This window comes from Kogia breviceps, chromosome 12 (assembly GCF_026419965.1).
Source record: "Kogia breviceps isolate mKogBre1 chromosome 12, mKogBre1 haplotype 1, whole genome shotgun sequence".
In the NCBI taxonomy this organism is placed as follows: domain Eukaryota; kingdom Metazoa; phylum Chordata; class Mammalia; order Artiodactyla; family Physeteridae; genus Kogia; species Kogia breviceps.
Window position 1 is genome coordinate 59,549,009 of NC_081321.1, and position 27,300 is coordinate 59,576,308.

A 27,300-nucleotide genomic window follows, 5' to 3' on the forward strand; every position below is an offset into this window, starting at 1 on the left:
TCTCTCTCTCTGTATTTCTCTCTTCCTTTCATTTGGGTAATCAATTTGAGAGTGAATGATTTTCAGGATTAGATATTTTATTTATTTATTTTTCCTTTTCCTTGGGTCCTAGATATAGCTATCATACTCCTGTAAAAAATAAAGGAAAAAACATGTTTTTGAAATCCATGGAGGATTTAAGATATGCTTTTACTCCAGACCGAAGACATTCTTCAGTAACAAGTCATGGTAGAACATCACATAATCTCCACACATGTCCATATATAGTGCAAAGACATCATTTAGAAATTTACTTTATAAAAGTGCTTTGATTTAGGATCAATAGACTGATCCTTTCAGTAATTTAGAAAGTAACAAGAAAGTCTCACCTTGTAGGTTTCTGTGCTAATCAAAGAACTCAACAACTGAATGAATGGAGATAATTTCTGGTAACTACTATACCAATTTCCAGTAACTACTATACCTGTGTCACTTTGAACAGATTACCTGTTCCTTTGTCTCAGTTTCTCCCATATGGAGACTGAATATAATGATCCTTTTTCCTTACCTGCTCCTATCCTTGAGAAGAGCAAACACATCTGTAATGTGGAGTATTAGAATATAAACGCTAAAGGACTTCTTTTATATCTGTATCTATATCTATATCTATATATATCTTTATCAGTATATAGTTGCTTTACAATGTTGTGTTAGTTTCTGCTGTATAACAAAGTGAATCAGCTATATGTATATATATCCCCACATCTCCTCCCTCTTATGTCTCCCTCCCACCCTCCCTATTCCACCCCTCTAGGTGGTCACAAAGCACCGAGCTGATCTCCCTGTGCTATGCGGCTGCTTCCCACTAGCTATCTATTTTACATTTGGTAGTGTATATGTCCATGCCACTCTCTCACTTCGTCCCAGCTTCCCCTTCACCACCGTGTCCTCAAGTCCATTCTCTACGTCTCGTCTGTATTCCTGCCCTGCCACTAGGTTCATCAGTATTGTTTTTTTTTTTTTTTAGATTCCATATATATGTGTTAGCATATGGTATTTCTTTTTCTCTTTCTGACTTACTTCACTCTGTATGACAGACTCTAGATCCATCAACCTCACTACAAATAATTTCGTTCTAAAGGACTTCTTGAGAAGACTAAGAAGGAAAATGTTTTATTTGGGTATATGTGTTACTTAATATTAGAGTATACTTAGTACCAACTTATTCCAGTGACCTATCATCCAACAATTTATACTTGTTTGTACTTCAGCATTTAAAGTTGCCCTATTGGGTTAGGTCTTCTGAGAAGGAAACACAATGGTGTGAGATATTTACTTGGGAAAAGAGCCAGAAAAGGAAGTGAGAGCTCCTTGAGACCACATTGCAGCTCACAGCCTGTACAAGGAGAAAGAGAAGGGAGAAAGTCATAGGCTTGGAGTGAACTGAGGGAAGTGAGGCCTTCATGGTGGCAAATGCAGAGGAGCAATAGTAGGAAATCTAACCAGTGTCTTTTCACAGCTGCCACATCCACGCACAGCATCTGATAAAAATATCACTATTTTCAACTTTGCTAGCCCTTTGTTCTTACTGAATCTGCCTGAACGAGCTTTATGTCTCCTAGTCCATCAACATGTTCTATTCTGCTAGCCACTTTATGTCTTCTATTTATCCTCAATCCTGGGCATATTGATCAGCTATTTCAACTAGGTCTCTTCCATTAGGTTTCCCTTTGTCCTCTTCTGGGAACACCTATTGATTCTAAGCTCTGAGTAAGTCTAAGAATTTCTTTTCTTTTTCCAAGTTCTTACTATACCCAGTGTTTCTGAAGAGTATCATGTAACTATTTTGATTTGGGATCATAAGAAAGTCATCCAAATTGGTTAAGATTACTGATTTTGGAGTTGCACATGACTTGGTTTCTAATCCTGGCTCCCCTGCTCTACCTGTGTTAATCTGGTCAAGTTACACACATCTGTTCAAGTCTCAATTTTGTGATCTGACAAATAAGGATAGTAGCATTTTCCTTACAATATCGTGAATTTGGCACATCACAGTTGCTTAATGAATGACAACTGTGTCATTAATAACTTCAACTAGGACTTAGGACTTTTCTGCACATTTCCACACGTTTTGGACTCCTTTTTACCTTCTCACTGAAGTTAATTCAAACCTAGTTCTACTCTTTCAAATCACATAATCTTGGGACCACATCTCCTACATTACTGAAAAGTGACAGGCCATCTCTCATTCAGTAGTTAATGAGAACCTGCTATGTGCCAGAAAGTTCTTTGCAGTGAACCTACAGTGGTGAGTCACACAGACCAAGTCACCACCTCGATGAAGCTTACAGTCTATTTTGTCAACTTCATTGTTTTAGACTTCAAAATTTTAACCTATTTTTGTTGTTGTTGTTGTTGTTTTTGCGGTACGCAGGCCTCTCACTGCTGTGGCCTCTCCCCTTGTGGAGCACAGGCTCTGGACGTGCAGGCTCAGAGGCCATGGCTCACGGGCCCAGCCGCTCCGCGGCATGTGGGATCTTCCCGGACCGGGGCACGAACCCGTGTCCCCTGCATCGGCAGGCGGACTCTCAACCACTGCGCCACCAGGGAAGCCCAAGTCCTCACTTTTTCAACCACTTTTCCAAAAATTCTTCCTGATCCTCTAACAGAGTTCAAATGTCTTAGTCCTGATATTCAATCTTCTCTAACAACTGTTTCAATCTTATATTCCATTGAATCTTCTACCACCTAGTTGTAAGCCCTTTGTCTTTCAGTATTACCTTAGCCACTTGTGCTTTTCACTTTCACACCTGCATGGCATCACACAAAGGCTGTTCCTCCCATACCATGCATGCTCTGTGTTTACCTTTGCTCATGGAATCCCATCCATCCTTCAGAGTCCAACACAAGTGACACTTTGTTAGATACTCTTTGCCCTTCATCCTCCCTCTCTTCTGAAACACTGTAGAATATTTTATTTCTTTTGTCATTCATCTTATACTACGTTGTATCTTCTCATCTTACTTAGGAGGGTTTGAGGTTCTTGAGGATAGAGATTTGTGGCATTCCTATTTATGCTTTATAGGATCCTGAGCACGCAGCCTTCCTCAATAAGCATATGTTTTTTTGGTTTTTTGTTTTTGTGGTACGCAGGCCTCTCACTGCCGTGGCCTCTCCCGCCGCGGAGCACAGGCTCCGGACGCACAGGCCCAGCGGCCATAGCTCATGGGCCTAGCTGCTCCATGGCATGTGGGATCTTCCCGGACCAGGGCACGAACCCGTGTCCCCTGCATTGGCAGGCGGACTCTCAACCACTGCATCACCAGGGAAGCCCAAGCATATGTTAAAAGAATAAAGTAGTGGAGAAGATCTTCCTCTCTTCAAAGTGATTACTTATCACTGAAGTACAAAGATAAGATAAAGTAATAAACTGTCTATCCTGGCTGAGTAGTCTTCTAGAATGGCAAATACAATAAGTAATTGCTATGTGTGCAACTAATTTCTCTTCCTCTCTCATCCAGGTATTGTGTTAAGGAGCAGCTTTCTCAGCCAGGCAGAGAGAACAGGGGTACCAAGTCATAAGGACACAGTGCTTTCTCCGGAGATGTTTACTGTCTTTGAGGCTGACATGCATGCAAATGATTTCATGTAAAATAAAAGAAATTTTAGCTACGAACTTATATGAAAAAGATACTACAAATACAAAAATTACTAAATGACTAATGGGTTTATAATCATACTCTTGTAGAATATTCTTTATGAAAGCTTAAAAAAATCAGGTAGTGGGACTTTCCTGGTGGTCCGATGGGTAAGACTCCACACTACCAATATAGGGGGCCTGGGTTCGAACCCCGGTCGGGGAACTGGATCCCACATTTATGCCGCAACTACTAAGTCTGCATGCCTCAACTAAGAGTCTGCATGCTGCAACTAAGACCAGGCACAGCCTGAATAAATAAATAAATACTAAAAAAATTTTTTAAAAAATCAGGTAGTAGTTTCTATCCTAATATCTCTCTGAACTTTAGTATAGCAAATATAGTGATAAGTGTTCTTAAGTTTCAGAATTATACAAATCTTGCAGAAATAGTGTATTTATTTCCCATAAAGCTATTTAGTCTGTGTAACATCCAGTTTGCTTGATTGGGGCTAGAATTTTGAATCACAAGTGAGTATAATTTACAATGTTGTAAATTATATTTACTTTGGTGAAAAAATATTTTAAAGACACAATGAAAGGGGATTCATTGTTTTCTTTTTTGAACAAAGGTTTACAATGAGTTTTGCCTGCATTAAGAGGTACGATCTTTGTTATAACCCATATATAGTAGGTACTTACTATGTGTTGGCTGCATGATGACACTTGGAGAGCCCATCTGCCTATGAAGTTCTATGAAATAGAGACTTTTAAAATTGAGCTTTGGAAAGAAAAGGCTAGTTAAATAGAAGAAGAATGCATGCATACTACTCTGGAGAACTTAAAATGTTCAAATTGGTAAGACAGACATCTTTTTGAAAAGTTAATCAAATTATACAATATAATAATAATAGGGGCTTCCCTGGTGGCCTAGTGGTTGAGAGTCCGCCTGCCGATGCAGGGGACATGGGTTCGTGCCCCGGTCCGGGAGGATCCCACATGCCGCGGAGCGGCTGGGCCCATGAGCCACGGCCGCTGAGCCTGTGCGTCCGGAGCCTGTGCTCCGCAACGGGAGAGACCACAACAGTGAGAGGCCCGCATACCGCAAAAAAAAAAAAAAAAAAAAAAAAACCAATAATAATAATAATAGGGAGTTCAGTAATATTATATAACTTTTAAATATTGATTATATTTCCAGATTTTCTTTCCTGTTAGTACTCTGCTATAGCTCAACCTAGACAGGAAAATGGGTACATTCTTTTTTTTTTAAAAAAAATAAATTTATTTATTTACTTTTGGCTGCATTGAATCTTCGTTGCCGCATGCGGGCTTTTCTCTAGTTGTGGCGAGCAGGGTCTACTCTTCGTTGTGGTGCACGGGCTTCTCATTGCGGTGGCTTCTCTTGCTGCAGAGTACAGGCTCTAGGCGCACGGGCTTCAGTAGTTATGGCTCGAAGGCTCTAGAGCGCAGGCTCAGTAATTGTGGCGCATGGGCTTAGTTGCTCCCGGGCATGTGGGATCCTCCCGGACCAGGGCTCGAACCCGTATCCTCTGCACTGACAGGTGGATTCTCAACGACTGTGCCACCAGGGAAGCCCGGTACATCCTTTATGGTTAGGAAGAACTCTTTTGCCATTAGCCCATGCTAAATTGATAGTTTTTACAGCCCGACAAGAGACCAAGTCTTTATTACCTAGAGAGAAGCACTTAAATCATCTGAAGATGGCTATTCTGTACTGAAGGAAAGTTTGAGTTGGCTGCTCAAGATTCTGCCTCACGCCCCAGGTGGCAAGGGTTAGATTTTCTGCCGCACTGACAGTTTCCACCCTTAGGGTGGGTAGATTAGATTGGGAGATATATAGGAGGGGAGCTTGTCAAGGAAATTCAAGGAGCAGAGTTGATAAGTTCTAAAGGGAATTCTAACCTGGTCCCCAGATTGAATCATAAATGCTTATATTTTATGGATTTATGCAAGTGTGCAGAAGATACAGACTAAGAAGCAAAAGAAAGAGCAAAGAGTAGAAGGTGTGGGAAGAAAATATACCAGAAGAGTCATACAACTCTATGGCTTGTCCAGCTCATCATTTGTTGAGCTGTGAATAAAATACCAATTTTGAGAGCAACTGTGGTGATGACTGAAAGTTTTTGAGACATTTCTTTAATGGTGATTCGTGGAGCCTGAGCACTGTATTGCATTAAAAATTTGGAATTACAGGAAACAGTTCTGGTAACAAACAATGGAAATTCATTCTTGCATCTCTGTACTGGCTGCTGCAGTCCAGCCCAAGGCAGGATGAGTCTATATGGTTCTTATGATTCTCTTATAAAAAAGAGACACCTGGTTAGAAATTAGTTATTGACGGGTATGAATTTGTAATGAGTATGAAGTGGGAAATGTAGCCATAAAGGGATTTATTTCCCTTAAAACCAAGCTATCATTTATATTTAAACTTTTGCTGATTATAATTCACTGCTTCATACAATTTGGTGCAGATTAAAATATCTCCTTGAAGGCTTATTTATATTTTACATACAGATTTGTGATAATCCAGGCTTAGCCGTCATTTCTTGGAATGTTTCGTATTGATTACATGTCAGCCTTTTTGCACTGATATTGCTCTACAATAAAATAACTGTTTCTCAAAGTGACATAGACTCTTAAATTAGTATTTTCTTCTATTAGTCTATTAGTGTATCAGCCACGTAAGTGTTCTACTTGTATATGGATTTATAGAAGACTCTAGAAGGAAAAAAAACAGGAAATAAAAATCATTAGCTTGATATAATACTGACAGCTAATACTTCTATCATGGTTACTGTTTTTCAAACCCAGCTTGAACTACTTACATACAGTAATATATTTAAATTTCACAACAACCATAGTAAATTGGGACTGTTATTGCCTACACTTTACAAGTGAGAAAACAGAGGGGTTAAATACTTCTCCTGGGTAAACATGGAGGGTAATGCCAGAGCCAGGATTTGAACCCAAGCAGTCCAACTGCTTGGCACTCCTCCTGTCCACTTCTGTGGCTAAATTATTCTTGATTGAACCAAGGGTAGAGTATGTAGCTGTGTTACTTCAAAGCTATGTTTTAATATGATTATTTATTAACATGGTTGTCCCTCCCTTACTAGATTACAAACTTGTGAGTACATGAACCATGTTTTATTAACTTTGTCATATACAGTGCTCAATAAAGTTTTTATTATTCTGGAATTACAGCTTATTATTGCTCTGAGAGATTTTATCCAAGAGACTTCTATTTTGAAGTCATTGGTTTTATATCCACAAAACTTTTAGATCCACAAAACAAAAAATGCAATTGTTACCTCTAAGTGAAGTATTTCATTCATAATTCTCTTATTTCTTAACTATTTTAAAGAATAAAATAGCATGAATGAAGCAAATTATTTTTTATGGGTATGGAATAATTTTAGAATCATGTGACTTGGTTGAAATGTTTTTTTCTTTCTTTTAAAAAAATACTCTTTCTTACAGGGTGCTGCTTTAATTAGAATGCTGGCTAATTTTATGGGCCATTCAGTATTTCAGAGGGGTTTGCAAGTAAGTAAAATGCTTTCTATTTTCTCTTACACTTCCTGCATTTATTTATTTTTTTTCAAATTTATTTATTTATTTATGGTTGCTTTGGGTCTTCGTTGCTGCGTACGGGCTTTCGGGGGCCACTCCTTGCTGTGGTGTGCGGGCTTCTCTTGTTGCGGAGCATGGGCTCTAGGCTCTAGGCGGGCTTCAGTAGTTGTGGCGCATGGGCCTAGCTGGTCCGCGGCATGTGGGATCTTCCCAGGCCAGGTCTCGAACCTGTGTCCCCGGCATTGGCAGGCAGATTCCCAACTACTGTGCCACCAGGGAAGCCCCTCCTGTATTTATTTTAAAGATATTTCATAGCTTGGGAAATTGCTAATACAAAAATGCTGAATTTGATGGAAAACGTTAAGATGAATAAGGTAAGCGGTGTCTTTCCACATGACAAATGAAAGTGGTAGACAAGATTCCATACCAACCCACAAAACTCCACCTGTTATACCATTAAGAATCTCTTTAATATGCATTTTAAAACTGAAGTAATTTTCAAATATATTAGATCCTAAATATTCTATACAAGATTTTATGAAAGTCTGATTCCCTTTTCTTCCATTTAAAAGTTCATATAAAGTGAAAACAAGTTATGTTAGCCTTAGAATTATGTATTTGAGAAATTCTTAATGGTTTTTTTCCAGATATGTGCCTTTTATGTTGTTTGCTGTTTTAATGTTGACATACACAGATTGTTAATTTTTCCAAATATATTTAAATGTTTTTTAAATTAGAAAATGCACGGTTTAAATAAAGGGGGAAAAAAGAAACAGTTTTATTATAATACATTTATAGTATGAAGTGTGGAATCTGGGAGTAGATTCTGAAAAAAGGAGGATTCTTAAAGTCTTGAAAGCAAATACAAATATAGTAAAATAGGACTTTTATTCCATTGAATCTGTTGGAGTAAATCATGTTCCTAGCAGCTGTGATTGATGAATTATTTATGATGCATTCTACTTAGAAGTGTCCTTTAAAGTAAATTGATGTTCACCTGAAATACAATTATGCTAAGACAGAGAGAGCAATCAATCTTAGCTGTTCTTAGTAAGCTTTTCATTCTGAAATTTAAATAAACTACATATGGGATCAGGTCATATTTTAGTAGTGTAATTCTATCTTTACCCAAAATAAACCAAAAGATAAAATACAAATCAAGAGTTAAATATGTTATGACAAAGCTATAAATACGTTAACACAACAGAGAAAAAAAAATATAAATTTCTTGAAGAATAATTTCCCTTAGAAAGTTTGTTTACCGAATTGTCCCAGCAGGGGTTGAAATTTACTTTAAAATCAGCTCTTCCCATTAGGGACACCTTCAGAATAGCTGAATTCCATTGAACCTGTTTGCCGGGTGCTAAAGTCTCTATTCTGATCACATAGTTAGGAAAATCTTTTTTCTCCAGGTGTGCCCTCCATGAATATTAACTGTCTGGAGAAACATCCTTCCTTATCCCCACTCCTTTGTTTTTCCCACTGAAGTTGTAGCATGACAGTACAGTTCCAGAAAATATCTAAGCTTTCATAAGGGCTACACAAACTGAATTTGATTTCCTAGTAGCAAGTTGATGTGAAATCATTTTCTGTATACAGTTTTTATTGTTTTTTTTTCTCACTTGTGTGTATAGATTTGCTTGGCAGATTAACTAACTATAGTTATGTTATCTGAAAAGGATTATTGTTTTGCAACATTTTTCTTTATCTTGTCACAATTTCTATAGTATGCAAAATACATCAATATTTAATTCACCCTTTTCTACTGACCCAGTCTGTTCAGTTTTATCTGAAACAGTTAGACTATACTCTCTGACTCCCATTATATTAAACTTTCATTTGAAGCTTGTTTTAATGTGTGTGCCTTTATGCTCTGATACTTGATTTGGTTAATTTTCAACTGTGGGACTCTATGTTTGTCAACATTGCATTTCATTTGCCTTGTGACATCTCATTGATCAGATAGATCTTTATCCTTCAGTACTTCCCTTGCAGCTTTATTTATACTCATCACTCAAACTGATTTAGTGTATCATCAGCAGTTTGGATTAGTTTACAGCAGATCCCTATGTCTATTTAGTGTATCATCAGCAGTTTGGATTAGTTTACAGTAGATTCCCTGCATCTAAGTGATAAATTATCATCTCTTGTGCATGAAGATATATGAAATACAGTTTGGAAATGACCTCCTGAACAGGCACTTCATGTCATGGTACTGAGTGGTCACAGAGTTGATATTAATATATTTCCCATCCACAAGGCTCTGGGGAGTCTTGGTTTACATGTTGTTGAAAGAGCTAATCTGGACTGTCAGCACTTACCTTTTCTGGAAAATCTATTAATTGTCTTTACATTAACCATGGATATTTCTATGTTGACAAATGGAAGTTTATATTTGCAGACAGAGCCAGGGTTAGATTTATAGGTATAGGCATCCCAAGTTGCAGATAGTATATTTTTCATATATTTTCCCCTCCCTCTCTCCCTCTTCCTCCCTCCCTTCCTCCATCTCTTCCTTTCTTCTTTCTTCCCTCCTTCATCTTTCCTTTCCTTTCTTTTTCTTTTTGTTTTAGCACTTGGACCTTAGCCCTGATGTTTCACACAGGGCCAATAGTATAATGGTGGTTTCTTCTAAAACTTGTGTTCTCTTGTATTTTTTATATTCTAATTAACCATCTTAAGCTCTTTTGGGAACAAGGCAAACATTTTTTACAAATACAACCACAAATATATAAAATATAATATATTTACACAATATAAATTTAAAATATAATATAAATAAATATATGATATATCATAATAAATATACATAGATATAAAATAAACTATAAATATATTTGTATATTAAATATGATAATAATATAGAAAGATGGGTCAGTTCACATGTTTATATTTAACTTAGCAAGATTTGAGTATGGATTCAAGTACATTTTTCTAACTTTTGTAATATTTTGTATTGGACAACATATTTCAGGTTTCAACTTACACGTATATCCTTCAGTAGGAAGGGACTCCTAGTACCCATAAATCCATTTCATCAGCTATCAGAAAATCTGGTGGTAAACACTTTTATAGTGAATAATCACAACTTTCCTTGGTCTGATCTTCTTGATTTTTTGGTCTACTTCCCTTATTTCTTGAATTTTGTCTGATGCTTAAATGGTTCAGTCTTGCATAATTTTTAAAATAAGTTTCCTCAAAACTTCTTACAGTGTGTAATAGACAGAACATACATTCTATCTATTTAGAAAGTAATAGACAGTATATACAGTCATAAAAAATTAGTCCTGACTACCATTAATGTCAGCTTCTGTTTTGTTTTGATGTTTAAATTGAAAGCAAAACACAGCAAACGAAGCTTGAACCCTTGTTGGATCATGTATGCCACTTGTAAATAATTCATTTTTTAAAACATAGAAATATTTGTATTTTTGCAAACTCTGTCTAGCTATTGTTCTTCCATAATCGATTTCCCAAATCAATAGCTTGCATATTTTGGGACATGAGGCAATGGAATAAGTAGGGAGAAACAATTCTTATTCCTGTTTCTAATTAATGATGGGCTTTCTGCTAGTCACTAAACCTTTCGTGGCCTCTGACTTTATAGTTACAAGATGCAAGAATAGAATTAAATGCTCTCTAAGATTTTTTTCATCTTTCAAATTCTCTGCATCTAAGACATTTAATGCATTTTACTAGCTAGACAATTTGGGTTTGATACGTTAATTTAGGACAGCTATTTCAATTTGATGGGAACATTTATTAACTAGATGTGCAAAAGTGTCCTTGGCTCTTCAGTTAATCATCTGAGTATTAAGACTATTTGGCTTTGACCCTGTTGGGAGGGTTAGTGGAGTGAAAGTCAGGAAAGCCACCACTAGATTTCAGAAAATCAAGAAATTCTGGTGTCACAAAGAAACAACACCCATACACTCAACTTAGCTCTAGTCAGGTTTTGGGAGGGAGTGAACTTAGACGTGGTGGTTCACTTCACCGTCATAATCCAGAAGTCCTTGAATCACTTTCTTCAGTTGGCTTCGGTGGCACTGTGTTCTGTGTGTCATCTTAGTTCACCTCAGGCTCAAACCCTATTACTGTAAGAATTGCTGAATCTTTCTGAAATTCTCACATTTTTAATTTCCTAGGCTTCTTATTGTTTAAGTACATATATATTAATTTTCACCCATATGTAGCAATGTTTATGTGTATAGATCCAATAAATTAGGATCTACTTCTTTTACCTTGTTTTTATAATTTAAGCTTCCACAGCTCAAATCCTCGTTCTTACATAAGTATTCTAGGCTTATTTTTTTTTAATTTTTTAAAGAAGATGTTGGGGGTAGGAGTTTATTAATTAATTTATTTCTGCTGTGTTGGGTCTTCGTTTCTGTGCGAGGGCTTTCTCCAGTTGTGGCAAGCGGGGGCCACTCTTCGTCGCGGTGCACGGGCCTCTCACTGCTGTGGCCTCTCTTGTTGCGGAGCCCAGGCTCAGTAGTTGCGGCTCACGGGCCTAGTTGCTCCGCGGCATGTGGGATCTTCCCGGACCGGGGCTCGAACCGTGTTTCCTGAGTTAGCAGGCAGATTCTCAACCACTGTGCCACCAGGGAAGCCCTAGGCTTATTTTTAAAGTAAATAATTCAGATAAGGATTCTTTTAGATAGAATTGTTTCACATGAATTTAACCCTTCTTAGTTCATTTTTACTTGTTTTAATCTCCCTAGTAACATTTTTAAAATTTTTCTTTGAGGTTTTTGGAAATAAAAGAATAAAGCTATAATTTTGAAATCCTCAGATAATATTGATTGGCTCAGTAGCTATTAAAAAATAATTAGTACATAACTACTGCTTTTTCTTTTCAAACAAAGCAATATTGTTTTAATGATCTGGCAGTACCATTCTTCATGTTGTTATGAGGCAATACCAGGAAACTGAAATTATGAAGAAAGATCATTGCTAAACTTGATATAAACTCACTCTGAAATCCATGTCAGAAAGTGAGTCACCCTCCTGCTTGTCCAATGAGGGTAATTCAATATCATTTAAACTATGGTTGAATAAAGAAAGATTTCTCTTGATTAGTATTTAACTGCTCTTTTCCATAAGGTAACCTACAAAAAGATGTTTGCCTCCAATTATCAGGGTGGAAATTGCTTATGCAAATCAATGTAAGGCAATGAGGTGTGGATAAAAAGCAAAAGGGAAATATCATTATTATTGGTTTGTGCTCATAAAATTCTGATAGCCTGAAGGTAATGACAGCACAAAGCTATAGGGATTATTAGTAGCAACAACGTACTCAATAACTTGTGTTCCAGTGAGAAGTTATATGTTAACATATGTACACAGGATTTTTATTTGAAAACTGCAGGCTTATGTTTGTGAAAGAGTGTTTGCTCCCTTGCATGTAGGTTTTTAGATAAATGAAAAGTCAGAAAATAACAGAGGAACAGAGACCATGTGTCAAAGTTAACTTCCTTTCTGAAGAGATAGTATTGTGCTTTTATCCAAATGGTAGTTGAATCATGCTTAATCTAAAATTAAATGACCATAAATAGGTTTTGTTCAATTTCTCTGTGTTTCACTTAAATCACTGTGCAGTTTTAGGTATGGTATATAGGTAGAAAGCTTAACTCATCATAATAATTTTTGTGATCAGTCAATACCATGTGATAATAATACTATCATTGATGATGTTTAGTCATTGGATTTGACCTAATTAACATTTAACTTATTAAAGACCAACTACAAAGCTAAAATTAATAAGTATGCTATAGAGAAAAATATTAATTTTAAGGAAAGAGTCCATGGATTTGAGAATCAAGAATACTGTCTCCAATAAAAATCACGTACTTCAAAAAATTAAATAGCAATAGCTATTCATATTTCTCAATCAGAGAAAATAACCTCTATTCCTCAATTTCAATGAATTTGTTTGTATACAGCTACTGATTGAATCCTTATCATTTTGCCTCTGAATTAAATGTTGTTAGTTGACTACTGTGACTATATAGCATTAACTAAAAAGCCTTCATTAGTAATGACATATATCTCTATTTGTTCATCCCACAAGCATTTACCCAGCTTAATGGGAGGCTTTAGAAACTTATTCTTACTGGCTTTCTTTTGCCTGTTAGTTAAGAGCTCAAGATATGTTATTCATTTTAACTCATAGGGTAGATACTATAAAATGATGTTTTTGATATCTTTAAAATGTATTTGTGAAATGATTTGACATATTTGGCTAATGGGTGATATATTCGTATATTGGTATGTGTGTAAATGCGTATAGATCAGTGAATTGCACACACAGGGGTATGTATACCTATCTGCAAACACCCTCTCCCTCCTTGTAAATGTTACCATTTGGTTAGATTGCTAGTTCAGAGGTACAATAAACTTGCCTTAGAGGCATTTTTCTCTAACCTACTTAGCTCTTGCATCAGCAGTTTTCTTTTTTAATTTATTTTTTCTCTTATTTTATGTTCTCTTTTCAGAATGTTCATGTAATAGCCTAGAAGTATATATTTGGCAATGTTGAAAGTTTTGATGCTAAAGAAACCTTCTAGGTTGGGAAGTTTTTTTTTTTCTTTTTTTCTCACATTTTCATAATTGCTTGGTGGTTCTAGTATATAATTTAATACTAGTATTATGGCATAGATGTACATAATATTTTTAGCTTTTTCCTTGTTGGCAAACATTTAGATTGCTTTCCAATTTTTGTTAAATAAACAACACTGTAACAATTTTTAAATTATAGATTTTCCCATTATATTTTGATTGTCTTTTCATCTACATTTCTCGAAGCATATAATCAATTTTTCTTCTGAAATATTAAGCCAATATATAATGGTAGAAATAAAGTTCGAAAGTTCCCTTTTTATAATACACTAAGCGAACAACATTGTGTCTTATTTTCAAAATAAATTTCTTACTAATTTAATAAGTAAAAAATTGCTATTTCAGTGTATATATTTTTATCACAATTGAGGTTGAAAACTTTACATATATTCTCTTGCATTTCACTCTTATCACTTACTTTTTTATGACATATTTATCCATGTGTTTATCTGTTTAAAAAACTGAAGTTCTTTTTTATAACATATTTATAAATATTCAATAGTTATAAAAATAATGAACCATAACATTTATACAACTTCTTTTCCCTATCATATCTAAATGTCAAAATTATTGTTCTGAAAAAACATATGTTATAAATTAGTGGCTTAAGAGGAGTGCTGTAAAGACCTATCCTAAGTTATGTACTTAGAACCTATCTTACAAAAGGTTCAAATGTATTCAAAATTCCATGTTGATCTACCTCTGTGTTTTTGTCTATGGAAGAGAAGACTCTGTGTTACTATGACACACAAAGAAATAGGGATATCCATTTGACATCCTGCATCTCATTTCCTTTTGCAATCAGTCTCTCATATTCATCTTTTCTCTTCTGCTCAAGGTCTCTCTCTATGATTATGTTACAGATCATTTTTCCCCCCTTAAGAGCAATAACTCATTTTAGTGTTAAAAACTTTTCTTAGTGCTTCGTGCTAATAAACCAAAATTGTGATTTCTCTTGCTGCATCAGCTCTCTTTAGTTTTATATCCACGTTGCTCACCCATCAGATATGTTCAGTTACTCACTTACTCCACACATATTTATTACATAGCCACTCAATGTTAGACACTATGATAAATACCAAGCATTCAGGGCATGCTACACACAGCAGATATGCCCCCTGATCTCATGAATCATATCACTGGATAAGACTGATGCTAAAAAGGAAGGAAGCAAATACAGGTCTATTTACTAAGTGTGATAAATGCTAGGCAGGAAAAAAATCGGATGTTGTGTGATAACATATGGGTGGGTGGGTCAGGTAACTTTAGGTTAGGTGTTTAGAAAACCCTTCTTGGGAAGAAGGCATGTGTCTTCAGTTCTGAAGGATGAGAAAGAGGTGGGGGTCCGGGGAGATCATTCCAGAAAGATGGAAGGGCTTGTGCAAAGGGTTGAGGGAAGGAACTGAGCATTTTCAAGGAAAATAAAGTAACTAGCGTAGATGAGCAGCATTGGTAAGGACAAGAGATGAGGGGGGAGATGAGGGCAGAAGCTAATTGTGGGATGCCAAAGGGCACTGTGCTTAAGAGGGTTGGGTTTTATTCTGAGTGTCGTGGGAGGCTATTCAACAGTTTTAAAACTGGGATGTAACATGGCTCTATTTATATTTAAAATAGTTATTTTGCCTAATTGTAATAATACATTGGGATTGGAGCAATCAGCATACCAAGAGAGGAGGAATCAGTTAATAAAATTAGGAAGATATTTTAATATTCGGGTAAGAGATGACAGAGGCTTACATAGTTAGTAGATGTACAGAGACATGGACGGATTCAAAATGTTTTTTGAAGGGAGAATGAAATGGACCTTGGGATAGATTGGGTGAAGAGTGTGGTAGTTGAGAGATGAGGAAGAAAAAGTACCTAGGAATGATTCTGAAGTTTCTGGGTTGGAGGCCTGAGACCAAGCCCTGAAGGGCTGTAGCAGTTGGAGGTTGAAGGAAGAGGAGGGGGCTGGTAAAAGAGGCTGAGGTGGAATAAATAGTCAGAGAGGCAGGCAGAACACCCAGGGTATGGTGTTACTCGTGTCAAGAAAAAAGCCTATTTCAATAAAAAGAAAGTGATCAAGGAGGTTAAATGCAGCCAAAGGGTAGAGCAGAATAAAGACTAAAAAGTGTGCCTTTTGGCCGTTTGCAACTTAATGACTTTAGTGGAATGGGTTAGAGAGTGTCATACAGAGCGAAGGAAGTCAGAAAGAGAAAAACAAATGTATATTAACGCATATATGTGGAATCTAGAAAAATGGTACAGGTGATCTTATTTGCAAAGCAGAAATAGAGACATAGACGTAGAGAACAAATGTATGGATACCAAGGGAGAAGAGGGAGTCTGGAGGAATTGGGAGACTGGGACACATATACACTATTGATACTATGTATAAATAGATAACTAATGAGAACCTACTGTATAACTCAGGGAACTCTACTTAATGCCCTGTGGGGACCTAAATGGGAAGGAAATCCGAAAAGGAGGGGGTATATGTATATGTATAGCTGATTCATTTTGCTATACAGTAGAAACTAACACACATTGCAAAGAAACTATACCCCAATAAAAATTAATCTAAAAAAAATAAGAGTGGATGGGAAACACCTAAGTAGAGATAGTGTATGTAGGATAAAATTTTTTTAATTTGCCAAGGAAGGAGATCAGAAAAACAGATAGAGGAGGATAAGGGCTAAGGAAAGTTTCTGTTTTGTTTTTTTAAAGATGGGAGATGGTTGTACTCATTTTAGTCTGGTAAAGAAGGAGTCAGGACAGAAGAGTTTGATAATGTTGCAGAAGAAAGAGACAACTGGGACTTTGGTTCTTGAGACAGTAAAAAGACTGGTCTTTGATAGGAGAGACCCTTCCAGTAAATTTGGAAATTGGCAAATAAAGGAGTTCATTTTCTGATGAATTCTATCTTTTTTAAAAATTAATTAATTAATTAATTATGCCACATTTTCAGGCTTGTGGGATCTTAGTTCCCTTACCAGGGATCAAACCTGAGGCCACGGCAGTGAAAACATGGAATCCTAACCACTGGACCACCAGGGAATTCCAAATTCTATGTTTTTAGTGTTATCTGAGGCAAGGTCAATAGCTGAAAGTGAGGTAATGCTGCCCAGTAGACAGATTTGAAGATTGAGGATTGGGAAGAGTAGGAAGGCACGGCTGCCTGGCTTTATTGAGTGCCTATTTGAATTTGGTGCTTATGAATTTATAAGAAAGCACAGGGGCTTTTCTGGTGGTGCAGTGGTTAAGAATCCGCCTGCCAATGCAGGGGACACGGGTTCAAGCCCTGGTCCCGGAAAATCCCACATGTCGCAGAGCAACTAAGCCCATGCGCCACAACTACTGAGCCTGCACTCTAGAGCCCGTGCGCCACAACTACTGAGCCTGTGCTCTAGAGCCCTTGAGCCACAGCTACTGAAGCCCGTGCTCCTAGAGCCCATGCTCTGCAACAAGAGAAGCCACCACAATGAGAAGCCCACGCCCTGCAACGAAGAGTAGCCTCAGCTCGCCGCAACTAGAGAATGCCTGTGGGCAGCAACGAAGACCCAACACAGCCAAAAATAAATTAAATAAATAAATACTGTGAACCAGTATTTATTAAAAAAAAAAGAAAACACAACTGCTCAATTGCATTATTTTTTCCTGTGATGCTCAGCTGTATGGGTACAGGTTTGAAGAAGGCAAATACTTGAATTTATCCAGGAATGGGATATTTGCCAGCTAGTCTAATTGAAAAACAGAGCTGCAAAGGAGATGAGGCTGTTTGTTAGGAATTAAGATAAACTATGAAATAGAAGCTGGATAACCAGGAAAACAAAAACAGGAAGGATCTGATAGACAAATACCCGCCATTAATAATGTTAACAGTAAATAACATATTAGTAAGTGTATATTATTTTAACACTGAATAAAAGAAATCCCCCATGCTTCTGAGCATATGGGAAATTTAATATGTCCTTATGGAATTCCCCTTATGTCATGCCCATTAATAGGAGAATGTTCCAGGGAACTTTATCAGGCCAGAACATACAGCAAAGAACCGTCTGTTCTCATCCACGCTGATAGTCAGTCATATTAGTTTCAGGAAAGAAGTGAGATAGAGCATGCTGCTCGAATGTTTGGTATGTATCTTGTCCAAGCCTTGCCTTTCTGTTCACCTGAAGGTTAGTGTCTTTGCTGCTTTAGTGCTCCCTTAGGTATGGCTATTTTGTGCTGAGGAACCTAACTAGTGCCCCCATTTCATGGGCCCCGCTCCCCCATTAGTGGTTGTGTCACCTCAGTAGACCTCTGTGCAAAACAGAGTTCTAGACCTCACGGTCTCTTTCTTTCTCCAGACTTGGATAAGGGAAGGTTTCTAAGCTTTTCTCAAGTCTAAAGAAGCTTTGATCTCACATTTTTTTCTTGCCATTTTACATTTTAAAATTAAAAAAAAAAATGTCCTCTGAGCACTTTCATCTTACAAGTTAGTTCACTTAATTTCCTTGGGCCTCTAGAACATTTTGACTTCTCTTGGAGGTAGGGTTGAAGAAGCTGTTGACTCTAGACTTTTTTCCCTTGAGCTTGATCTTAAAATAACTGAAGTTTCTTGGGTTCTTTGTGTGGCAGGCTTTTTTCTTCCTAAGTGCTTTACTTGTTTTATGTCATTTTCTATGCACACTGTTCTCAAGTTAGTGCTGTATTATCTACTTTTTCCAGTTGAAGAAATGAAGGTTTAGAGAAAATAGATATCTTACCCAATATCACATGGCTGGTAAGGATTGGCCTGAATTCTTAGTTTTTCTGAATATGCACACTACCTCTTTCTCAACTGAGTTTCATTTTCTTCTCAGCGAGTCACGAGCAGCAGGGTCTGAGTGAGAGAACTCCATGTACATGGCCTGCAGTCAGTGCGTATCTTGATTTACAAAAGGCAGTATATTAATACTTACCGGCCAGGATATACTTCATCTGTTGTGTGAGCTTGCTGTGGTCCAAACCCTTTACCAGGGCATTCAGAAAAAGCAATTCACAAACTTCAGTTTTACCAATAGATTCATTTTCTGTCTCAGTAATATTTCAAGCTAGCAGCAGAAGTGAGAGGTGGGGATATTTCAGTACCCCAGAACACCCCTATAGACTTAACATTCACGCTATTTTGCTGACAGGTGTAGGACCCTGTCAGGTTGTTCTGGGATGGAGTACAAATTCAACAGTGGCAATATTGTGCCTCTGGTGATGCTTCTGCATGTTGGGGCATTGATGGTATGATCTATAATTGCTAAATAAAAGGCGAAAACAGAACTGAAGAGAGAATACGCCATTGTCTGTAATTTCAGGCAAACGGACAAAAAAAAATCTTTCATAGGCTAGCAGGTTGTTTTGATTTAAAATTTTCTGGCATATTTCACAGCCCTTTAAGAAAGTATACTGATTTTACAAAATTTACACTCATTAGGTGGAGTAATGGATTTTTAAAACGTGTGAAATGCCCTTTTGTTCCTATGGAAATATCTGAATATTCCTATATCTAAGTAAGCAACTTCTGAAAGTAAATTTACGTTAAACACACATTTAAAAAATCAAAATGGCCTGCAAACAATGATGTAACTGACTTTTCAACTATTATCATCGTAGCTATTCAAACAACTTTCCTTCCTAAATTCCACCTCTTTTTTATTGTATCCTGTGGTCAGAAACTGCTGTACCTCAAAATGTTTGGTAATGGTTTCTATTTTACTGGATTTCCTCCTTGGAAACTTGTTATAATTTAATAATAAAAATTTAATAATTATTTATTCCTTTTATCCTTGGTTCTTATCTAGTAGAATTAAAATGTAAACATTCTTTTATTTTGCATAATGCTTTTTCAGTACTTGGCTGCTTGTTTTTACTTAATTTCATAATCTCCAACCAGTATTCAGGTATTAACAAAAATAAAATTTTGATCTATAGCCTAGCTTTCTTGTGTTTTAGTTGGTCATCTGTCACTGTTTTAGTCTTTTACGTCTGTTTCCCAAGGTCAGGGAATGTAGAAACACCCTCTGAAATGCACGGCCAGGCTTCAAATGGGTTTTATCCAACCCTTGTGTGACATCGCTGTGATCTGGCAGCTTTTAATCTGCTTTTGTTGTTGTCCATGGATCCCTTTAAGATCACTTTACCCTAATAATGCCCACACAAATATTTAATTTTAGACCTTATAGTTTCCAATTTAAAAGCCTCTGCTCTAGAAGCTTTGTTTAAGACGCAAGTTTTGCAGAGTTTTATTTTTTATTCTTGTCACTCTCTGTGCACTCCTCTCTGTGGAACTTTCATATCTTTTTTGCCAACCTTCTTATCTGCCTCTTTTTTTTTAAACTATCCACCTCTTTCCTCCATACCTAATAATATAAAAGCCCAGTTGATTTACTAAATAGAACTGGGTGTTCTTTGTTTTACGTTTTGCATAAGTCCTGAGACATTGTTTCTATTTTTCTTGCTGAGGAAACCAAAAAAATGTAAGACGTCTTTGTTTTGTATCACCCATTAGTGTTGTATCAGTCAGGATTTTGGGTTGCAAGCAACAGAAGCAAACTCTGACTAAATTAAGCAAAAAGGAAATTTTTGGAAGGATGTAGGGCAGTCCTTGGAATCATTGGGAAGTGTGGAGAATCAGGTTTACAAAACAGATAATAGGAATTAAAGGAGACTCAGAAATTAAGAAACCTAGCCGAGGTCATGTCATAGTACTGGCTGGTTCAGTTGCTGCCATTAGCATGGCTGTATCTGGACCCTCAGTGTCACCATTACAGGGAATGTAATTTCAGTGATTGCTGCTCCTTTGCATTGATCCTGTAGGATTAACAGTCCTTGGATGAAGTATCCCCTTGTGTCCATGTTTTAGCTGACAGGGAGAGTGGAGAGGATTTAGAATTTTGTCCCTTCCATTTCAAGTGAGAGAGCCCTCACTTTCCGCTAAGATTCCATGATGAGTTATAGCCCTCATGTAAAACTGGTGTTTAAATACCAGAAAGCCAAAAGAATGACAAATGCCCAGTACAAATATTTTGAGGTACAATTATTCTTATTCTTAATATTTCTTAACAGAAAGGAACAATATTTTAAACGCTTGCTTCAAACTTCTTGTCACATAGTCAGAAAAATCAATGCTCGATTTACCTGGCATTTCCCAGACTATTCTTGTAAGTAGAAAGGATCCTGCTTCCCAGTGTCACTGAGGCCTGGACTTGCATCCCTTTTCTCATTGGAGAAAACACTGTTGGTGGTCTACCCATACGCTAGTCTCCTCTTCTTTCTTATAAACCAAATTTTGGTTTTGTTTGGATTCTCATCCTCCTCTATATAATCATATACTTCATAGGACTGGGTCCTGACTTGTGCAGTCCCCCCCAAAAATTTCACTAACAGATTTTGGTTAGAGCACATGATAGAATTTGGCTAAATGGGAAACATGGGGAGTTTGATGTAGGATTTGAGGGAGAGTTTTTTCTGATTCTTAAAAAGAGATTCTCAGGAAAAAATTCCATATTCTCCTCTGTGCGATGTTACATCTGAATGCGTGGGATTGCTACAGCCATCTAGCCCCAAAGCTGAGGATAAAGCCAAAACTTAAGTAAAGATGGGGCCAAAAGAATTCCATAGGAAAAGAGCTGCGGCTCTATCTTACCTTCTTATAGTAGGAAAGAATAAATCTTATTTAAAAAGTTATCCCAGGGTGGATTTTTTGTTATTTGCAGATGAACACATACAAGCCAGTCCATACCTCTTTGATTTTTATCAAACTGTCCCTCTGTGTCCTGAGGAATAAACCATTTATATGGTTGATCCTCTGTTTCAACATGCTGAAGGGCTCGCTAATAGTAGAGCAAGTATTCCATAATTATTTCCACATAAATCTTAAAAGATAATAGTGCTTTACTTCCTCAGCTCACTTGTTACTTTTCCCCTTGTCTTTATTAGTCCCATTGGCTTTTATATATAAAATGTTATGAACCGTGTCACTTGTTAGCAAAGAAAGTTAAACAAAAAACGGTCTCATACCCAATAGTTTACAGTCTTTTGATGACATCAGGGCCAATTGCGTATATCATTGCCAGTTATATATCCGACAAATAACTCAGTGAAATAATAAATTAAGTATTTAGCATTTAAATATGACATTTAGGGGGAACATGATAGGTACAAGAAATCTCTCTTTACTGCATTGTCAGCTGTCAGCAGAAAGGCATATTGCATAAGGAAAGTCAGAAATCACACAAATATATTGAGCATCTACTGGATACCAGGCTGGGCACATAGATGATGGTTAAACAGGAATGATGGTAAACAGGAATCACGGGGTCCTCACTCTCATGGAGTTTACAGACTATGTGGGCAGTCAAACTAGTAAATAGGCAACTATAACAGTGTGATAATTGCTCTTATATGGTGAAGCATGTAAGAATAGAAGAGGGGTGCTTAACTCAGAATTAGGAAGGGGGTAAGAATGGACAAGAAAGGATTCCCGAAGGACATGCAAACTTGAGTCCTGGAGATTGAATTGAATTTAAATGGGCAAAGGAGATAAGAGTGTGTAGAGAACTGTTTGTGCAGAGAACTAGAAAAGGGAGAAAATATGCATTAGACATCTGCAAGAAAGTTGAAAATGGTTAAGTTGAGGCAGGGGGCCAACAAAGTAATAGATGAGATTGGAGAGGTACAGAGGGACCAGGCCATGAGGGAGACCTTTAAGTTACACTGAGGTATGTTAGGACTATATTCTGAAGGCAGCAGGGATTCTTATGTATATTTGATGAAAAGTATTCATGCATGACTGTGTGAAAGAGATTAGATTTGAAAGGGACAAAGCAGAAGTAGTAGCAGTAGTAGTCATCTGGGCAAAATACTGTAGAGTGGCTGTCAAACAGCTAAAAGGAAGGGGGAATATTAGGGGGCTATTTAGGATGTGGATCATAACCTGAATGTGGTGGAAAGGGAGAGAAAGGCATCAGAGATGACTCCTTGGTTGAGGTGGATGGAAGGGTCAACCCTGGGGAAGGGCTCCCAAAAGGAGCTGATATAGGGAAGGACAATGAGTTCAGCTTTGAACATGACTCTTAGTCACCTGTGTGTCATCTCGTAGATATTGGATTTGGGTCAGCAGTTGTGTGCACAGATAATGGGGTTTGGACATGGGCTGGAGTCTCTGAGTTCCAGTGTTTTGATTTATTAAGTGTTGATGATAACATCTAACTCATAAATGTCATCTTGGGATTGAATGAAATAAAATATAAAGCAACTTACACAGTGCCAAAAGGGAGGCAAATATTGTTTTCATGTACTATGTTCTTTAATTATTATCATTAATGATGCTTTTGCTTTTGTTACTCAGTTTTCCAACCTGTAACCTGAAATGATTAATAAGATTATAGCAGCTACTGTCTATTGAATAGGCATTACTGTGTTAAGCACTCTTCACTTTTTAACACTGTACAGATATTAAATCATTTATTTCTCGGAAAAGTTCTGTGCAGCAGGTACTTTTATTATCCTTATTTTCTAGATGTGAAGACAGGCACAAACAGGTTAAGTGATTTGCCAGAGATCATACAACTAGGGAGTGTTGGAGTATGGATTTGAACAAAGACAGTCAGATTCCCATTCCTGCACTTTATGTATGAGAATATACTTTTGCTTAACATGCTTTTAACTTTTTTAAAAATAAATTTATTTGGCTGCACTGGGTCTTCGTTGCTGCGCACGGGCTTTCTTTAGTTGCGGTGAGCAGGGACTACTCTTTGTTGTGGTGTGTGGGCTTATTGCAGTGGCTTTTCTTGTTGCAGAGCACAGGCTCTAGGTGCGCAGGCTTTAGTAGTTGTGGCACGCAGGCTCAGTAGTTGTGGCGCACTGGCTTAGCTGCTTCGAGGCATGTGGGATCTTCCCGGACCAGGGCTTGAACCTGTGTGCCCTGCATTGGCAGGCGATTCTTAACCACAGCGCCACCAGGGAAGCCCCTGCTTTTAACTTTTAATCAGTTTATATTGTTGGTTTTGTTCCTTAAGAATATTCTAGTGGTCATCTTTGTTTTACTCTTCAACAACTCTACTGTTTCTGAAATACTCTGTATAAAGAACCCACAATTCTCTTTACAGTGTTAATATTAAATCATTCTTCTACTTTATATTATGTCAGATCTACTGCTGATTGACTTTCATACACATAAATATAAATTTTCATTTCAGGTTAATAACTCCAGCCATGTCCATATTCATTGACTTGTAGGTTTGACCAGAACTTAAAATCTTCTTATTCAGTCTCATACCAAATATTTGACTCATCTTATCAAGTGGTTATTGTACCAAGACTTCCCCAGTTTCAGTCACAGAAACCTTCCTACACAAATCGCATCTCAGTATTTCTAGTTATTCTCAGTAAACTTTTCTCCACCACTGTTGCCCCAGCACCTGGTAAGCTGCCTGACACATGCAAAGTGCACCATACATTTTGTGGAATGGACAAATAAATAAATTATTGATCATCAAAAAACCACACTCACTATTCTTTTAAGTGGTTTTGTAATTCTACAAAGACAAAGCAAAATTTCCTCAATTCAAAATATGACTATATTTGTGCAAGAGGAAGGCTAAAATAACTAAGGAAACCATTTGAGTTTTGTAACAGAGAAAAGAGGTGACATATGTAGGATTCCAGTAACACCTGAAAACTGGGGCTGCTAGGAGTCCAAGAAGGCATGCGATCTGCCCTGAATACTGAGGTAGACAAGTTGGAGCGCCTTCCTAAACTTGGATAATTGCCATTTCAGCCTGCTTGAAAAGTAAATTTGAACTTTATTCTGAATAGGGGAGGGAACCAAGAGCTCAAGTTGATGATCAGTATTGGGCCAAGATCAACTCATATCATGAACCGTTGGATTTTTATGATCTGTCTGTGAAGAGAAACCTGTAGTTATGTATTGGACCTTTCAAGGTCTATGTAGTATTCCTTTGTTCCCTCTTTTGGATTATCCTAGCAGCACTATACATAAACAGAATCCAATAATAAATAGTTCTAAAATTAAAACTTTATCATTATGGCATTATGATTATTTACTTAAAATTAAATTTATGTTTCATAATTCCTATTTTCCCCAAATTTATTCACTTAAGTGCTAACCAAGCATAAAAAATAATTCTGACAACTAAATCTGTAATAGCTGATTTAAATCCTGGTCCTTGAGTTCTAATTGGAAATGCCTCATGTGGCATGTTCAAAGCCAAAGTTAGGATTCAGATTGGTCATTCAGGCTTGTATTTTTTCAGTAAAGTTATTCCTAACACCTGATGACGACGATGAATTTGTGGTTGCTAAGTTAGTGTTGAGTGCTACATCTCTAGGAGTCTGATTAAGTGGGAGTTGCCATTTGCTGTGCTGTGAGTTACCAAGAAAGCTGAATCTGTCACAGGTGCTACAATTTGTATTTCAGAAAATTTGCTTCCCCAACTTTAATTATCCCCAAAGTATTCCACTCTACATAAAGTACTGAAAGGAGTCAGCAAAATTTTTTCAGTTTTAGTACTATGACGTAAATTAAGATTTTGTCTACTACCTAGGTGTTGTAGAGATAATGGAATTTCAGATGAAGGAGGGGACACTGTTTCATAATATAAAACAATGTTTTCTATAGGTTTTTCCACTTTGGAATCAGAAAAAAACATGCCCAGTAGCCATAACTAAATAACACATTCACAGTGACATAAACCACGCTTCTTAGAAGGGAACAGACACGAATCAGAAAGTATGTACGATAAACTACTAATGATTGAAAATGGGAAATGTGAAGTCCTAAGCTTAAAAATATTACATAAACTTAGGATTGACCTTTTCTTATTAGATATTAATATGTGTTTCAAGCTCATGGAAATATGTATGTATCATTTTTGTATTAGGCAGCCTGTCCTTTGCAGAGAGACAGGAAACTGGACAAGTTGTGGAGATAATCATCACCTTTTTGGCAAAACAATCTCTCTTCACATCAGTATATATCAGTCAGGTTGTTTTTTTCCTTTTTCCATAAAACAAGATATTTTTTTCAACACTTCAGCATGAAAGCCTGATGAAAAAGTTTCCCCTAAATATTTCATTGCAGAGGTAGTTTCTTCAAAATTGCCTGAGTTTGTCTTGCTAAATTAGAGGAAGATCTTTGACCCTGGAAATCCATAAGAAGTGATTATGGCTATGAAAATAAATTTTAAGAGATTAGTATTGTTTTACGATTTAATTAAGAAATATGCTATAGTTCAATCTCTTTGAATATTTTAAAATGAGATTCTTCACCTTTTTTGTACGTCTTCATCTTTGTGTTAAGGCAGTTCCAGCAAATGGAAATGGTTAACCGAATTGAGAAATAAATGTGTTTACTGGAAATTGCTTAGCCTTTGAATTGTAATTATAATTTTATATTCTTTGTAGGATTACTTAACTATTCATAAGTATGGCAATGCAGCCAGAAATGATCTCTGGAATACACTATCAGAGGTAAAGTATAGGAAGCTTGAAAGCCAAAGCCTCTTCTTAAATATTTGAATTGAGTTATAAAACATTCATAACTTTTATTGGCACTGATGGTTTGTCTTTACTTTTTATATTTCCCTTTTCTTGATATTGCGTTCTTGTTTTATATTTGATGTTTATATTATATTATAAGGATAATGAGGTTTAAAATTAATTCAGCTACAATGGTAGTAAAAAAGATACCTTGCCTGCTTTCAAACATGATAATACTTCTGAAATATAATTTTAATAGGGTATCAGATATTCATGTTTGAGTGAAATATGGATGGTAAAGAATTTTTTCTCTATAAGTGAATAACAAGTATTTAAGTTTAATACTAGACATACTGGGGATGCTTAAAGATGCTGCAAGTACTTGCTTTAACAATAAAATATATTTTATCTTCCATTACGTAAAAACTTTAATGTTAATAAAGTTTTTATTTCTATGTATATATATATATATATGTATATATATATATATATATGCATGAAGCTTAAGCTAAGGCAAGAAGATTAATTTTACTAACACGTATTAGTTTCACCGATTTTAAATGTTTTCATACTTAAGTAAATCATAAAAGTAAATATGAAAATGGTTTAATGTTAATTATGTTTATAGTTTATGTTTACAAAATTAATTTATACAATTTTGGTTATAAAGGCTTTAAAAAGGAATGGGAAGTATGTAAATATACAAGAAGTAATGGATCAGTGGACACTCCAGATGGGTTATCCTGTTATCACCATCTTGGGAAATACAACAGCAGAAAATAGAATAATAATTACCCAGCAACATTTTATTTATGACATCAGTGCTAAAACAAGAGCACATGCACCTCAAAATAACAGGTACAACTCTGTTGTTTATGTGAAAAAATTGTTTTTGTTTTTTATGTTTCACTTTGCATTTTAACATTTTAAAAAGAATTGATAACAGAATTATGAAAAGTACTCGAAATATAGTTTTC

The 27,300-nt window shown here is 36.5% G+C and overlaps 1 protein-coding gene across 1 annotated transcript in view; it reads left to right on the forward strand.

Annotated features, from left to right (window-relative positions):
- Positions 1-27,300, forward strand: part of TRHDE (thyrotropin releasing hormone degrading enzyme) — a 430,192-nt gene that overhangs the window by 290,144 nt on the left and 112,748 nt on the right. Inside the window, exons 7-9 of the mRNA XM_059082402.2 lie at positions 7,118-7,183; positions 26,249-26,314; positions 26,994-27,181. Of these exons, the coding sequence (XP_058938385.1) occupies positions 7,118-7,183; positions 26,249-26,314; positions 26,994-27,181 (320 nt within the window). The remainder of the gene's footprint in view (positions 1-7,117; positions 7,184-26,248; positions 26,315-26,993; positions 27,182-27,300) is intronic.